Consider the following 14,112-nt stretch of genomic DNA (forward strand, 5'->3'; position numbering starts at 1 on the left):
AGGGGGAGGGCAGGGCTGGGGCTGCGCAGGGAAACTCGCTGGGGGTGTAGAAAGAGCCCCTGGCATTAACCAAACGTGCCCGAGCTGCGCTGCCAGCCGCTGCCTCGGCCTGGCGGGAGCTCAGCACGGGACCAAGATGGGCTTTACGGAACTGGGGATGGGTTTTATGGGGCCAGGATGAGCTTTACAGAACTGGGAATGGGTTTTATGGGGCCAGGATGGGGTTTATGGGACTGGGGACGGGCTTTACAGCCCTGAAAGGCAGATCCATGTCCGAGCTGCTCCCTGTCCCAGCCCTGTGAGGTCCCAAAAGGGCCAACTGCTCCAGGCCAGGGCACATGCCAACGGGAGAGCAGGGCCCTGCCGTGGGCTGGTGCAGCCGTGGGGTTCAGGCAGGGATGGGGATGGTACGAGGACAGGACGTGCTGCTCCTCGGTGCCTGGGAGCAGCTCCATGTCGTGGCCCAGGGCGCAGCTCCGCGGTGACGCCGGCTGCTCGCTGCTGGGCACGTGCCAGCTGTGTGCGTCCTGCGCTGGACACAGAGCCGGCGCTCCCGGCTCGGACTCGCTGAGGGCACCAGTTTCCCTTCCAGGGGTTTGTTCTCTTTCCAGCCAGTTTTCCCAGCGGGGAGCTGAGCTGCTGCTGGGCTGGGTACAGTTTGCACAGCAGTGACGCCTTGTCCCAGCTCCCCAAACCGAGCACGGACCTGCCTTGGCTGCTCGTGTGTCCCCGGAGGGGAGCGGGCAGCGGCTGCGAAGGGCTGGGGGAGGCGGGGGGCTCGGGCTCAGCCCCACAGCAGCCACATTCAGTCACTGCAGTCCCAGGGTTGGTGTGAAGGGGTGAAGAGCTCTGCTTTGCTCCTGGTGTCTGGCACTGGGGATGTGGTTACAGCCACGCTGAACGCCACAGGTGTCTTGTGAATGCTCCTCCTGGTCCCTGTTGTCGTCCCTTTGTCCCCACCCTGACCATGCAGCAGCTGTGAAGGTCCCGGGGAGGCGGGGACGGAGCGGTAGCTCAGCTCAGGTGAGTTGCTTCCATCATGCCACCTTTCCTTCCAGGAGAACTGCGCCATGTCCCCCCGCTCCGTCCGCAGCCGCAGGGACAACGGCGGCCATGGGGACAGAGCGGCACCTCCCGGAGCAACCGTCCCATAACAGTCCCCAAACCGTCCCCAAAACCATCCCCAAACTGTCCCCAAAACCGTCCCCAAACTGTCCCCAAAACCATCCCCAAACCGTCCCCAAAACCATCCCCAAACCGTCCCCAAAACCATCCCCAAACTGTCCCCAAAACCATCCCCAAACTGTCCCCAAAACCGTCCCCAAACTGTCCCCAAACCGTCCCCAACCCCCCGCGCGGTGCACAGCCCCATGTGGGGAGCAGGTGGCAGGGACACTGCGCTCCCAGCCCAGCCGCCCAAAATGAAGAGGCTGGAGGGGCCGCTGCTCCACGTCCACTCCTTCCCTTCCAGGGGTGAAGTTCCACGCGAAGGGAAAGGGAAGAACACGAAGTTCAGAGTCTCATCTCCATTTTTATTTTCAGACGGGCACTCGGGAGGCAGAAATGACAAGATCCTCACCACCGGTACCGCTCTCTCCGCAGCGAATGCGCTGTTCCCAGGGCAGGATCAGTTTGTCTGCCATAATTAAGCTCAATGTTACTGTTGTTTCTTTTGGCTTAATTCATCACGCGTGGCAGAAAAATACGAATAACCTATTTACGAGTTAGAATTTCATTGCAGTCTTGCGTTGGGCAAAGCGCGGGCGACGCGCCGGCTCGGGGTCCGCCTGGCGCCCCGGGCGGGGCTGAAGGGAAGAGCCGCCCGGTGAACGGGGCGGAGCCGCCGCGGTTCCTGCGGGGGGATTCCCACGGGACGGGCCCCGCGGGCACGGCCGCGGTGCTGGGAGCCCGTGGGCCCGGGGCAGGCGCGGAGCGAGCCGGGCGGTGACCCCCGAGAACCGGGGGGAACCGGCAGGAACGGAGGGGAACGGGCGCGGGCGGCCCCAGGGCCTTCCCGCGGGGCACCGGCGGAGCCGGAACTTTCAGGCAGGCGGAACCGGAAGCGAGTAGCGACGGCTTCCGGGCGGGCGCGGGAGGATGGAGACGATCCTGGAGCAGCAGCGGCGGTACCATGAGGAGCGGGAGCGGCTCATGGACGTGATGGTGAAGGAGATGCTCACCAAGAAGTCCACGGTGAGCCCGGGGCCGCGGGGCGGGGGGGCGGCCGGCCCGGGCCCGCGCTCACCCCGCTCCTCCCGCTTCTCTCCCCGCTCCTCCCGCTTCTCTCCCCGCTCCTCCCGCTTCTCTCCCCGCAGCTCCGCGACCAGATCAACTCGGACCACCGGACCCGGGCCATGCAGGACGTGAGTGCGGGGTGGGGGCCGCGCTGATACCCGAGCGCCCGGGAGGGGGCGGCTCTTGGCCCTCGTAACGGCCTCAGGGGCATTTGGGGCTTTTTTCTCTGTTTTCAGAGATACATGGAAGTGAGCGGCAACCTGAGGGACCTGTACGACGACAAGGACGGGTGAGTGCTTGTGCAGACACCCGCACATCTGCGGGATGTGCCCTGCAGATCAATTCCAGGGCTCTTTTAGGTCAGTTGTAAATACACAAGTAGTAATGATGGTGTGTGAGACAGGAACCGAGGTTTGGAGACTAAACCTGCTGGAGCAGGACCCAGGCTGCACGTGGGGTTTGCACGTATTTGGTTATTTGCTTGGTTGAAGGCTCTGGAGAGGCTGTGAGTTGGCTTGAGGGTTCGTAAGCGGAGGCTGTGACACCCAGTGTGACCGTCTGAGGTTTGCAGTCTGTCTCGCTGTAACTGTACGGGATCAAAACGCAGCGCTAGACCTGGAGAAAGATTCTATCAGTATCAATGTGTTTTCCTTCCTGCTTGTAATGTGTCCTTTTCCATGAACGACAGCTTACGGAAAGAAGAACTCAGCGCCATTTCAGGGCCAAATGAATTCGCAGAATTCTACAACAGACTGAAACAAATTAAGGAATTTCATCGGAAGCATCCAAATGAGGTAAGTAGTGACCTTCTTCATAAGAACAGGTGATTTGTGGTCTGTTAGACCTCATCCCTGCAATAAACAGGGTTTTTTTCCAGTGTAATTGCCTTAATATACAAGTATTAGGTACACTAAACCGTCACCTACGATGATGTTGAAGGTTCAGAGTGCTGCAGGGCAGCGTGTGAGCTCCGGTGGGAGCGGTGGGGTAGGAGAGGGTGTGAGATGCTGATGTTGTTCTTTGCTTGCGGGGCGTCAGCTCCGGAACGTTCCACAGCTGAGCTGGTGCTTGGTCCTGCCTTCCTCAGCCTGGCTGGAGTCAGACTTCTTTTCCCTTGGTGCAAAAGTAATGGTGAAAAAACGTCTTGGATGCCTTTTCATTTGGCAGTTCTATTGTTTGCAACCTGTTGTGATTTTATGTTAATTATTCTGGGTCATTAGCTGAAGTAATCATTCTTCTGTGCCTTCTGTCTGCTCTTGCAGATCTGTGTCCCGATGTCCGTGGAGTTTGAGGAACTGTTGAAGGCCAGAGACAACCCAAGTGAAGAAGCTCAGAGTAAGTTTGTAGCTTTTCTCTGAGGCCATTTTAAGGGAAAATATGGTGCGGGCTTGAGAGGCATCATTTAATGAGTTGTTTGATCTGTTTTGTAGACCCTTTTTGGTAAATGACTTCTGAAAATTGTTCTTTTGTCATTTAAATTCTTCTGACCTGCCGCCCCTGGAATAACCCACAGTAGTGGTGCAGTCAGGTGTCTGATCAGTGAGCATCCCACCTGCACTGTGAACACCTTCCTTAAGCATTAATTAGTCCGTGGTTAATCCTTTTCAAGTTCTAGAGCATAGGTATAATAAGTAGGGAAGATTAAGCTCATCATAAAACTCTTCACGACCTTTCCTGCAGATCTGGTGGAGTTCACCGATGAGGAAGGGTACGGCCGATACTTGGATCTGCACGATTGTTATCTCAAGTACATAAATCTAAAATCTTCAGAGGTGAGTGGCTGCAGCTGCAGACTGGATGTTAATTTGGCTGCACCTGTGTAAAGTCTGACTCCGACTTTTTTGTCCTTAGAAACTGGATTATATCACTTACTTATCTACATTTGACCAACTCTTTGATATTCCCAAGGAGAGAAAAAATGCTGAATATAAAAGGTGAGCCTGTTTGCCCGCCTGCTGCTTTTATGACAGTTGATAAGAAGGAATTTGCTTCTTAATTATATTCTTAGCAGCTATACACTTATCAGTCAAACTTAACTCATGTAAATTGGGTCACTGAGCTATAGTGACTCTGTGTGTCTGAGCCCTGAGAAAACGTGCAGTGCAGTAAAAAGGTCAAAAGCCTCGTTCTACTCTGTGGAAGGACCTTTATCCTTGTAACTGCTGCATCTAGAAATCATGTTGAAAACTGTCATTGTCTCGATGACTTCCCTGTGGAGCATGAGGGGGTAATTACTTCCCAAAGATGTGGTTAGAGAAACACGTTTGAGGCTGATACTGAATTACCTGTGCTCTTGGTTACTCTGCCAGGTACCTTGAGATGCTTCTCGAGTACCTGCAGGAATACACAGATCGAGTGAAACCATTGTTGGACCAGAATGAACTTTTTGGGAAAATTCAGACTGAGTTTGAGAAGAAGTGGGAAAACGGGACGTTCCCTGGCTGGCCGGTGAGCAGTCGCTGAGCCCGCGTGGATGGCTCTGTGTGTGGGATGGGTTTTATGTGAATCACTTCTGTAAAGTCATCGCTGGGCTTGAGTCTAATAGCAAAGTGTCACAAAGATGCAATTTAATGCTAACTTGAATTTGAAACCCAACGTAGCCAGTTTGAAACACACCCTTTTTTAAGGTTTGCTTATTTTGTCTCTTTTCTATTGTTCTAGCACTCAGGTTATCGAGATAATTTTTCTCTGTGAAATGAATGGCTTTTCTTGAGGTTAGAATATTAAATTCCATGAAGTGTAGGATGTCACAACGATCTCCTGTGTGTTTTTTCGTGGCAGAAAGAGACCAGCAGTGCCCTCACCCACGCTGGAGCCCACCTGGACCTCTCCGCCTTCTCCTCCTGGGAGGTGTGTTTGCAGTGAGGAGTGGGGCACTCTTGACTGTCCTTTCTTGAATGCTTTTCGTTGTTTGTTGTCTGGGGTTTTTTTCTTCTTTAGCGATGGACATACGTCCGTATTGCGTTTATTTGATAGCTTCTCTCTTATTGTGATTTACTTTAATTGAACAGGAATTGGCCTCCCTGGGACTGGACAGATTAAAATCAGCTTTACTGGCCCTGGGACTAAAATGTGGCGGGTAAGGTGCAGTCTTTTTATAGTTCCTTTTCAGTTTTTGAGGTCTTCCTGTCCTGCGTTCCTTTATGGGATAACTGTTTTTTTGTCTCTTCTGTACAAGAATTACTTTAATGATGTTTGCAAGACAAAACATTGAGAACCAATCGGGCGATGCTGCGATCTGCTGCTTCAAAAAGTGTCCTGTACTGAAGTCTCTTGTGTAGTGTAATTTGGCTTGAGGAATGAAGACAAAGATAACAGGAAATCTCATGAACTTTTAAAAGTTAAACTTAGAATTTTGTTGTGTGAATTCGACTGGTTCTCAGGAAATGCAGAACTGTGGTTTGGACTCATCTCCTCCCTTCTCCACAGGACTCTGGAAGAACGTGCTCAGAGACTGTTTAGCACTAAAGGCAAATCCCTGGAATCACTCGATCCTTCCTTGTTTGCTAAGAACCCAAAGACAAAAGGAAGCAAGAGGTGAGTTCTGAAGGTGGTTCTGAGGCCGGGGGTGTGAGGTGTTGTGTAGGTGTCACTCTTGCGTAGTCACAGCAGAGCTTCTTGCAGTATTAGAAGCGTTTCATGCTGGACCAAGGGTCCTGAACCAAATGGAGGAAATTGGAGCTGGACGGTTCATGTGCAGTTCAGCTCACATGAGCTGTTTGGTGCTTGTTTCTGTTTTCTTGCTGTGTACAAGTCACACGTCTTCAGGCGTTCAGAGTACACATGATGTTTGCAATTCTGGAATGAACTTCCTAAAGTTTCTTTATCTCTTTCCAGAGACACTGAAAGAAATAAAGATCTTGCGTTCCTGGAAGCTCAGATTTATGAGTACGTAGAAGTTCTTGGGGTAAGGATTTAATTTTGTCTTGGAGCTTTTTATTTCAGAGCTGCTAAATAGTGACTGGAAGGTCATCCACATCTTTACCTGATACTGTCATAGAGAGCATGCCCAGAATTATTTTCATGTCCAGAGTTATGTTTTAAAGTGCATGTTAGCAGATACCTTTTTCTGTCAGTAAGTAGAATATGATGAATTAGATTTATTTTTCCGTTAGCTAATTATTTGGAGGGCTTTTATGAACAGATACAGAGGCTGCGTGTTCCCTTGGGGAAGCCATCAGTGTAGATAATTTCTGTTTCATGCCTAATTCACAGGGTGTTGCGAACCTTTACTTGTTCTGCCTCGATGCTCACCCAAGTCCTTGCTTCAGGTTGGGGTGATGGCTTTTAGCAGGGTGGCTGTTGCTGTTGCCTTGTCCTGGAAGTGTTAATGGTAGTACAAGTTCTCGTTCTTTGGAAGTAGGAAATGTTATACTAAAAACTTAAGTTGTTGGGCCAAACAAAATGAGAGTTCTGTGTTCCGTACTAGTTTTCCATTCCCCTCCCTCCGTGCCCTGAGGAAGCGTTTCACGCTGCTGATGTTGTTGCTGTCGTGTTGTGTGAACAATTCCTCCTCTTTTCTCACACCATAGGAACAGAGACACCTCACGCACGAGAACGTGCAGCGTAAGCAAGCACGGACAGGGGAAGAGCGGGAGGAGGAGGAGGAAGAGCAGATCAGTGAAAGTGAGAGCGAGGACGAAGAAAATGAAATCATTTATAATCCTAAAAACCTGCCTCTTGGTTGGGATGGCAAGGTAACCGAGATCGTCAGGTCTGGAGAAGTGGGAGGTGTCGCCGACCCCACGTTACTCCTCTGATTGAACCTGCCTTGTCGTTGGCCTGATCTTTGTTTCTCTTTGCTTGTCAGCCGATCCCGTACTGGTTATATAAATTACATGGTTTAAACATCAACTACAATTGCGAGATTTGTGGTAACTACACCTACCGAGGGCCCAAAGCCTTTCAGCGTCACTTTGCGGTAAGTAAGGTTTTGCTACAAACCCATCAGTACTGTGCTCAGGTAATCTTTACGATAAGTTACCAGGAAATCACTGGAGTGCCCGAGTTGCACTTCTTTCATTTCCACAGTGCGGGTCTGGGCTGGTGCTGCGGGGCCGTGCGACTGGAACTGTCGATTCCATAGGGCGTACTGAGATCTTTCTGCAAGTTTCTGTTCTTCTTTGAGCACTAATTCCAGTATCCAGGTCTGCTTGGTGCAGAGTGCCTGTGGCTGCCAGTGTTTTGTTACTGTCTAAAATACAGAAAAAGTATTTTGATAAAGGTTTTTAGGACTGATAGATTTGTAGTTTGGTAGGATCTGTTTCACCCTGCCCAGATGTTAACATGTCCTGTAGTCCCTGGCCTTGCGGGCGTTCTGTCTCCCCCCTGACCTCCTGCCTCTCCCCCAGGAGTGGCGACACGCTCACGGGATGCGCTGCCTGGGCATTCCCAACACCGCGCACTTTGCCAACGTCACGCAGATTGAGGACGCCGTCTCCTGTGAGTAGTGAAACGTGGCATAAGAACACTCATATTAGCGCCTGCCGAAAATGTGTCTTACCTATGGCCAGAGACTAGTTTCAGGGAAGAGGGTGAGAAACATGGGGCATGTGGGATGATCCTTCCCTAGACTGTCCCTCCCGGCTCTCACGACGAGAGCAGCTTTTTTGCTGTGGGTGCCTGTGAGTAGCCGCTTGCTGTGATTGCAGCAAAGTGTTCATTTGTTGCCAGCTGTTTTGTCTGTGATACGAATATTACACACATTCCTGGGCTGCTGAAGTGAGAGTGTTTAACAAGAAATTTATAAAAAAAGAAAAAAAAGCTGGTGTATATTTTACTAGACCAAAAACTATTATCTCAAGGGAGGTGGCATCAGATCCTGAATGACTTTGTATTTACAGTGTGGGCAAAGCTGAAACAACAGAAGGCTTCAGAGAGATGGCAGCCCGATACAGAGGTGAGATGTTACACATCTGGTTGTGTCTAGTCCTGTGCAGGTGGGAACCCCGTTTTAGCCTGTGTGAACTGTCTGGCTCTGTCAGGACAATTTCTAAAGTCCCCTGCACGCTGGGGAGAGAAACCTCACAGAGCCAGTGTCACCTTTGTTGTGCGAGAGGAGGAGGGAGCTGGCAGGACATCGTGCTCGGCAGGCGCTGCCGCAGCTAAAATTCACATGCTGTAGTACAGCCGGAGTCAGACTGTCCAGGTGTCCCTACACTGTTAATTCCATTTTAGGAGGAGTACGAGGATTCCAGTGGGAACGTGGTGAATAAAAAGACCTATGAAGACCTGAAACGCCAAGGGCTGCTGTAGCTTTTCCCAAGTGAAGGGTTTCACACCCGGAAAGCAAGTGGAGATGTGTCAGCAGCTCTGACTCGTACTCAGTCTCTGGATTTTCTATGTGCATGAATATAGGTTTCAAGGATACTTTATAGAGTCACTTTCTAGTAAGCCCCTTGTGAAATGCAGACTTGTGACGTTATTTTATATTAAAAAAAAAAAACAAACCTTGAAAAATAAATTGGTTTTAATTTAGGAAGTGCTGAGAAACTTGTCTCCTTTCGTATGCTGGAAGGAAGAGATTTCATTAGGGTTATTTTTAAAATGCTTTTTACACAGTTTGAATTGTTAGAAATAGTTGCTTCTCTTTTATTCCTGTTGTGATTGAGACTTTTATGATGAGGATTGACTTTCTGTACAGCAAACATGAACACTGCACGCTGACAGCAAATAATGGTCCTGTAATATGTAAGTGTTATTGCTTTCTTTGGGCTCCTTTGCAAAACAAATTTATTTGCCTTGTATTGCTGCTTTACCTCAGGTCTGTCTCCCTGTGGAGGTTTGGCCGCTGGGATTTTTCCAGGAAGTTAATAACAGAGCTTGATTTACGCTGGGCTGTGCGGGCAGTTTGTGGGGGTTTCTCCAGCACTCTGGCAGCTCCTTGTGTCCCCTCCAGCCCCTCAGCTGGGGTTTATTTTGCTATGGAGTTGGCTGGTGTGACATCTTTGCCTCGAACAGCCCTTTTTCTCCCGTCGCTGCGCTGGTTGCATCTCCAGCTGCTGCGGAGCAGCAGGTGACAAAGCCCGGTGAGGGTTTGCGCAGCGGCGGTTGGCAGGGGTGGGGCTGGCAGCGGCTGCGAGCCCGTGCGGCGGGTACGGCGGCTGCACTCGGTGCCCGGACACACCGCATCGCTGTGCCGGGGCTTCGGGGCGCAGCCGGACGGGACGAGTCTGGGCTCTCGGCTCTTTCCCTGCCCTGGGGTGAGTTGTTCTCCTCGGGATGGGGTTGTTTCTGGTGGGTGCTCATTCCTCGCCTGCCCTAGGGCTGGGCTGGGCTGGCACCCTGCGCAGTGAGGGTGTCCAAACCTGGCTGGGGTGGTGGCTGCCCCGCTTTAGAAGGGGAGAGAAACCCTGGGCAAGAGACGCATCTGGAAATGGGCATTTTTCACACCAGACTTGGGTTTTCCACAGCAAGAATTGTTAGGGAGAGTCTCCCTTGCCGCTCTGAGGGCTGGTGGCTTTGGGTCCTGCTGTGGTGGGTGCTGCTGCCGGTGGGTCTCATCTTCATTTGCAACAGCATCAGCAAACCAGTGCCAGGCGTCATCTGTAACCACCCTGCAGCTCTGCGTGCCCTGGGGAGCGTAACCACACCAACCGTGTTGCCGGCTCCCGCTCGCTGGCAGCTGCGCCGTGCCCCTGGGCCCGTGTCCTGGGGACTGTCCCCTCCTGCTGCCCAGCTCTGACCACGGCTCTTCCTGCCAGGTGGTGGGTGAAGTTGCAGGTGGATGAAGATGGCCAGTTGTCCACGGCTCGTCCTCCCTGTTCAAGGTAACAGGGGTTCTGCCGCAGCAGCCCCAGTGTCGGGGCTGTGCCAGCAGCTCCCTGGGGCTCTTGGTGGGTGGGGGGGTCTTTCTGCAGCTGGGCTGGTCCCCTGGGTCCAGTGTGAGCTCAAGTGTGTCCGTGGGGCTCCCCACGGCCTCCCCAGGGGACGTGGCCACCACCCTGCTCCAGGGAGACCAGCACAGCTGGATTTGGTGTTTTGGGGATGAGCTGCTCCTGCTGCTGGGGAGGCTCTTCAGGCAGATGTGGTGGTCTCAGCCGTCTCCCTCTGTTCTAGGCCTGCTGCTCTGCATCTTGGCTCTGCACCTCTGCAGCCAGGACCCTCTTGCTACCGCAGGTGAGCTCTGCACCCCACGGGAAACTCGGGGCTCCTGTGGGGAGTGGGTGAAAGGCAGCGTGGTGCAACAGGGACTTTGTCCCTGTCCCCTCCAGGCTGTGTTCTGTAGGATAGAGCTACACTGAGGAACTTTTTTTCAAGGTTTTGATACCAGAAAAGCCTGTTCTTCACATGCAGGGGGGCTGGAAGAGGGAGGGAGAAGCTGTTGTGACATCTGTAGTGCTGCTGCAGTGGCCTGTTGTCTCTGATGGCCTGGTTGCTGGCTGCAAACGGACTCTGTTTGGGACATCCTGTCACTTAGTGCCATCCACATTCCAACCACAGTGTGACTGATGCTTCCTGCAGACGCCTTTGGCCCGTGAAGAGTCTCAGGAGGGGATTCAGGGCTTGCTGGGGGTGAGGTTGGTGTGTCCTTCACTAAGGGGAAACTTTGTGTCTTCCAGAGCACAACACGGTCACCAACGCCTCGGTGGTCACCAGCACCTCAGCGGTGGCCAACGCTTCAGTGGTGGCCAGCACTTCAGCGGTCACCAACGCTTCGAAGGTCACCAATGCCTCAGTAGTCACCAATGCTTCAGTGGCAGCCAACACTTCGATGGTCAGCAATGCTTCAGTGGTCACCAAGGCCCCGGTAGTCACCAGTGCTTCAGTGGCAGCCAATACTTTGGTGGTCACCAACGCCCCAGTGGTCACCAATGCCTTGGTAGTCACCAATGCCCCAGTGGTCACCAACACCCCGGTAGTCACCAGTGCTTCAGTGGCAGCCAGTACTTTGGTGGTCACCAACATTCCGGTAGTCACCAATACTTCGGTGGTCACCAATGCCCTGGTAGTTTCCAATGCTTCAGTGGCAACCAATACTTTGGTGGTCACCAACGCCTCAGTGGTCACCAGCACATCGGTGGCCACCAATGCCCCAGTAGTCACCAGCACCCCAGTAGTCACCAGTGCTTTGGTGGTCACCAATGCTGCAGTGGCAGCCAACACTTCGGTGGTCACCACCACCTCGGTGGCAGCCAGTGCTTCAGTGAATGGTACAGCAGAAACACCGGTAAGGAAAGGAGAGGCGATGGCCGTTGGCCGGGCTGTTACAGCCCCACGGACACGGTGTCTGGCCTGACTGGTGTCTCGTGGGAGCCTGGAGTCCCGTGAGAGCATCTCCTGGGTGGGAGGGGAGCAGCTCGGGCAGCCCCTCCAGCCAGCGCGGCTGGGCTGGGCACGGCACCGCGGTGACACCTGGTGTGTTGTCCCTCCAGCTCACCTGCCAGAGCTTCCAGTGTTCCGGGGAGAGGTGCTACCAGGACAGAGCCCACGCCAACGAGACAGTGACCTGCCAGAATGAGACTCGCTGCGAGGTACGGCGCTCACCGAGCTGGAGGCGCAGGGACTGTGATTCCCTTTATATCGGGAATCCACAGTGTGCTGCTCAGACTCCTGTTTCCCCTCTCTCAGTTGCAGTCTGTCGGTTATTTTTGCTCCTTTGTCATGGAATGTCTTCACACTCCTGGTATGTTTTCCCTTGGCTCTGGTGTTGCAGCTTTACCGTTTCTCCAGCACGAACTACACGGCCCGGTGCAGCAGCGCGTGCAGCGCGGAGATGTGCAGCGCCAACAGCACCGCGCCACGCTGCGCCCTGGACTGCTGCGGCTCCGCGCTCTGCCTGCGGCTCAACGCCAGCGCCTACGGTAACGTCCCAGGGTTCACCTGCTGCGCAGGAGGGGACACGGGTGGGCACAACCCCGGTGCAGAGGGCTGGCTGTGCCATCACCGCGTCTCCTCCAGCGCTGGGGCGAGGGACAGGGTGGCCCAGCCGCTGCGGCTGCAGTGTGAGCTGTGCTGGTGGAGCTGCCCCGGGTGCAGCCTCACGGGCTCCTCCTGTGTCTGCAGGTGACCTGCCACCCACCACCGTGCCACCCACGACCACCACCCCGCGAGCTCCCCCCCGAAATGTAGGTACTGGGACAGCTGAGCTCCCATTTGAGCAGGGGGAGAGGGAAAGGTCCCTCCCACACTTGTGTTTTGGGGTCAAAACCTGCCTCTGGAAGGGGAACAAATCCTTAAGGAGCTTTGAAAGGAAGGAGTCTGTGCCGAGCCCCGTCCAACAGGCCTTTCCCCAAGGCCAGCGTGGTGAGCGTCCTCGCAGCCGCAGGGACCACAGGGCACCGCAGCCTTTCTCCTGCGTGGAGGGGAAGGTGCTTATCTTTGCAGATCCCTGTTAAGAGGAAGGAAAAGGAGCTTTGAAACTTGTTTGCTATGCCTGTGTTTCACTAAAGCTTCTTGCAGTTTCAGACATAGTCCTGTTAGTCTTTATCTCTCTGTATCTAAAATACCTGAGAGAGGACTGACCAAGAGAAGGGAGCCCCAGGAAGGAAGGGCTGTCTGAGCTTCAGTTCTTGTCGTGGGAGCTCTGGTCTCTGAGCTGATGAACATACAGTGTCTGGTCCTCTTTTACAGGGGAAAGTGTGTGCAGCATTCTCCTGTCACGGGGATGGATGTTTCAAAGGCAAGAAGACTCTTGCTAGATGCATTGTTGGACAAGACTTCTGTGAGGTAGGAGCCTGGGGCTGGAGAGCAGGACAGCTTGTGAGCTGGGTGCATCCCTATAATGCAAATACTAAAGGCTTGGCAGGACCCCAGGATAACGACTCTCTCCTTCTTCCAGATGAAGAAAACGGGCTTGAATTACATGGCGGGATGTAGCAGAGCCTGCAAGGCCGCCAAACCAGTCTGTGCCAGCGGGGTGAAGGCTGCCTGTTACCAGGAGTGCTGCCCCGCTACCATGAAAGCCAGCTGCCTGAAACTGGATGGCAAAGTTCACATCAGTGGCGCAGGGCAGGTGACTCTGGCCCCGCTCGTGAAGCTTATGGCGTGGGGGGCGATTCTGCTCCTGAATCACGGCGTCTGGGCTTCTCTCTGGGGGTGAGCAGCAGCCTGGGCGCTCCGCAGCCCGTTCTCCTGCAGCGCTTGGTAGGATCCTTGTCTCTCTGACTTCAGCCCAGGCTGCCATCCAACCCCTCTGGTGCGTCCCTGTCCCAGGAACAAGATGGCCTGTGCAGGTGCCTCCTGTCCACGGGGTCACCCAAGGCCCCTGAGCCAAACAAAGTGGCAGCGGCTGCCGATGGGCTCCGGTCTGGCTTAAAAACTAGAAAATTCTGCCTTGACTGAAGGCACAGGGTCTGCTCTAGTTAATAATCTGCTTGCAGCGCAGCCTTTTTGGGTACACTCTTACTTGTTAGTTTAAAACCGCTCCGGTGTTGAGATATCTCTTATCAGGGTAGGTAAAATTAGTAACTATGTTTCAACCCCCAACCTGTTGTTGCATCACCCGGAGCTGGTGCACAGCTTGTTGGGCAGAATTCACCGGTGTCAATGCGCTGCTGGTTGTGCAAACACTCTCTCTGCTGTCTTCTGTCACTGTTGTATCTTTAAATAAAAGACTGCAAAAATAGCAAAATCCCTGTGTCGGTCCCCCTGGTCAGCAATGGGGTGTCCTGGGCGGGGGGGTGTGTTGGTTTGAGGAGCCTTGTGCCCCCCCAGCAGAAGGGCTTCGCTCTGGGGCTGCGGGCTGGGATCTGGTGCAGCGGATGTGGGACTGGATGAAAAACACCCGAAACGCTGACGAACCCCGTCCCGCCGCAGGGCAGCCACAACCAGCCTGCCGCTCCGGTGCGGCAAAACCGCAGCACGGGGCTGGGGTGTGTTTTTAGTTCGCTTCAGGCCACAACGTCAGCATATCCAGTGCGAGTGAAAACAGGATGA

At 53.6% G+C, this 14,112-nt stretch overlaps 2 protein-coding genes across 3 annotated transcripts; both read left to right on the forward strand.

Moving 5' to 3' along the window:
• The first annotated feature begins 1,539 nt into the window (after positions 1 to 1,539).
• SF3A3 (splicing factor 3a subunit 3) lies at positions 1,540 to 8,716 on the forward strand. The gene is made up of 17 exons (XM_005509654.4): positions 1,540 to 2,193; positions 2,316 to 2,363; positions 2,472 to 2,524; positions 2,924 to 3,029; positions 3,498 to 3,570; positions 3,916 to 4,007; positions 4,087 to 4,169; positions 4,545 to 4,683; positions 5,017 to 5,085; positions 5,247 to 5,314; positions 5,665 to 5,772; positions 6,073 to 6,142; positions 6,768 to 6,932; positions 7,046 to 7,156; positions 7,587 to 7,677; positions 8,079 to 8,134; positions 8,413 to 8,716. The coding sequence occupies exons 1-17, from the start codon at positions 2,098 to 2,100 to the stop codon at positions 8,488 to 8,490; spliced, it is 1,506 nt and encodes a 501-aa protein (XP_005509711.2). The 5' UTR covers positions 1,540 to 2,097; the 3' UTR covers positions 8,491 to 8,716.
• Positions 8,717 to 8,942: 226 nt separating this feature from the next.
• On the forward strand, positions 8,943 to 13,807 carry LOC102089456 (uncharacterized). Of its 2 annotated transcripts, none has more exons than XM_021297518.2 (8): positions 8,943 to 10,004; positions 10,294 to 10,353; positions 10,797 to 10,984; positions 11,610 to 11,708; positions 11,891 to 12,038; positions 12,241 to 12,302; positions 12,808 to 12,903; positions 13,016 to 13,807. In XM_021297518.2, exons 1-8 carry the CDS (start codon positions 9,962 to 9,964, stop codon positions 13,274 to 13,276), a joined length of 957 nt encoding a protein of 318 aa, XP_021153193.1. In that variant the 5' UTR covers positions 8,943 to 9,961; the 3' UTR covers positions 13,277 to 13,807. The 2 variants fall into 2 exon arrangements, with proteins under 2 accessions (XP_021153193.1, XP_021153194.1); XM_021297519.2 differs by having other exon boundaries at positions 10,797 to 10,951.
• The last annotated feature ends 305 nt before the right edge of the window (positions 13,808 to 14,112 follow it).

This window comes from Columba livia, chromosome 26, assembly GCF_036013475.1.
Source record: "Columba livia isolate bColLiv1 breed racing homer chromosome 26, bColLiv1.pat.W.v2, whole genome shotgun sequence".
NCBI lineage: Eukaryota > Metazoa > Chordata > Aves > Columbiformes > Columbidae > Columba > Columba livia.

Coding starts and splice junctions, on each gene's coding strand:
- LOC102089456 (XM_021297518.2), top strand. CDS start 9,962: ATGAAGATGGCCAGTTGTCCACGGCTCGTCCTCCCTGTTCAAG. Junction 10,354..10,796: donor GGACCCTCTTGCTACCGCAG/GTGAGCTCTGCA, acceptor TGTGTCTTCCAG/AGCACAACACGGTCACCAAC. Junction 10,985..11,609: donor CAGTGGTCACCAAGGCCCCG/GTAGTCACCAGT, acceptor TTGTCCCTCCAG/CTCACCTGCCAGAGCTTCCA.
- SF3A3 (XM_005509654.4), top strand. CDS start 2,098: ATGGAGACGATCCTGGAGCAGCAGCGGCGGTACCATGAGGAGCGGGAG. Junction 4,008..4,086: donor TAAATCTAAAATCTTCAGAG/GTGAGTGGCTGC, acceptor TTTTGTCCTTAG/AAACTGGATTATATCACTTA. Junction 5,086..5,246: donor CCGCCTTCTCCTCCTGGGAG/GTGTGTTTGCAG, acceptor TTAATTGAACAG/GAATTGGCCTCCCTGGGACT.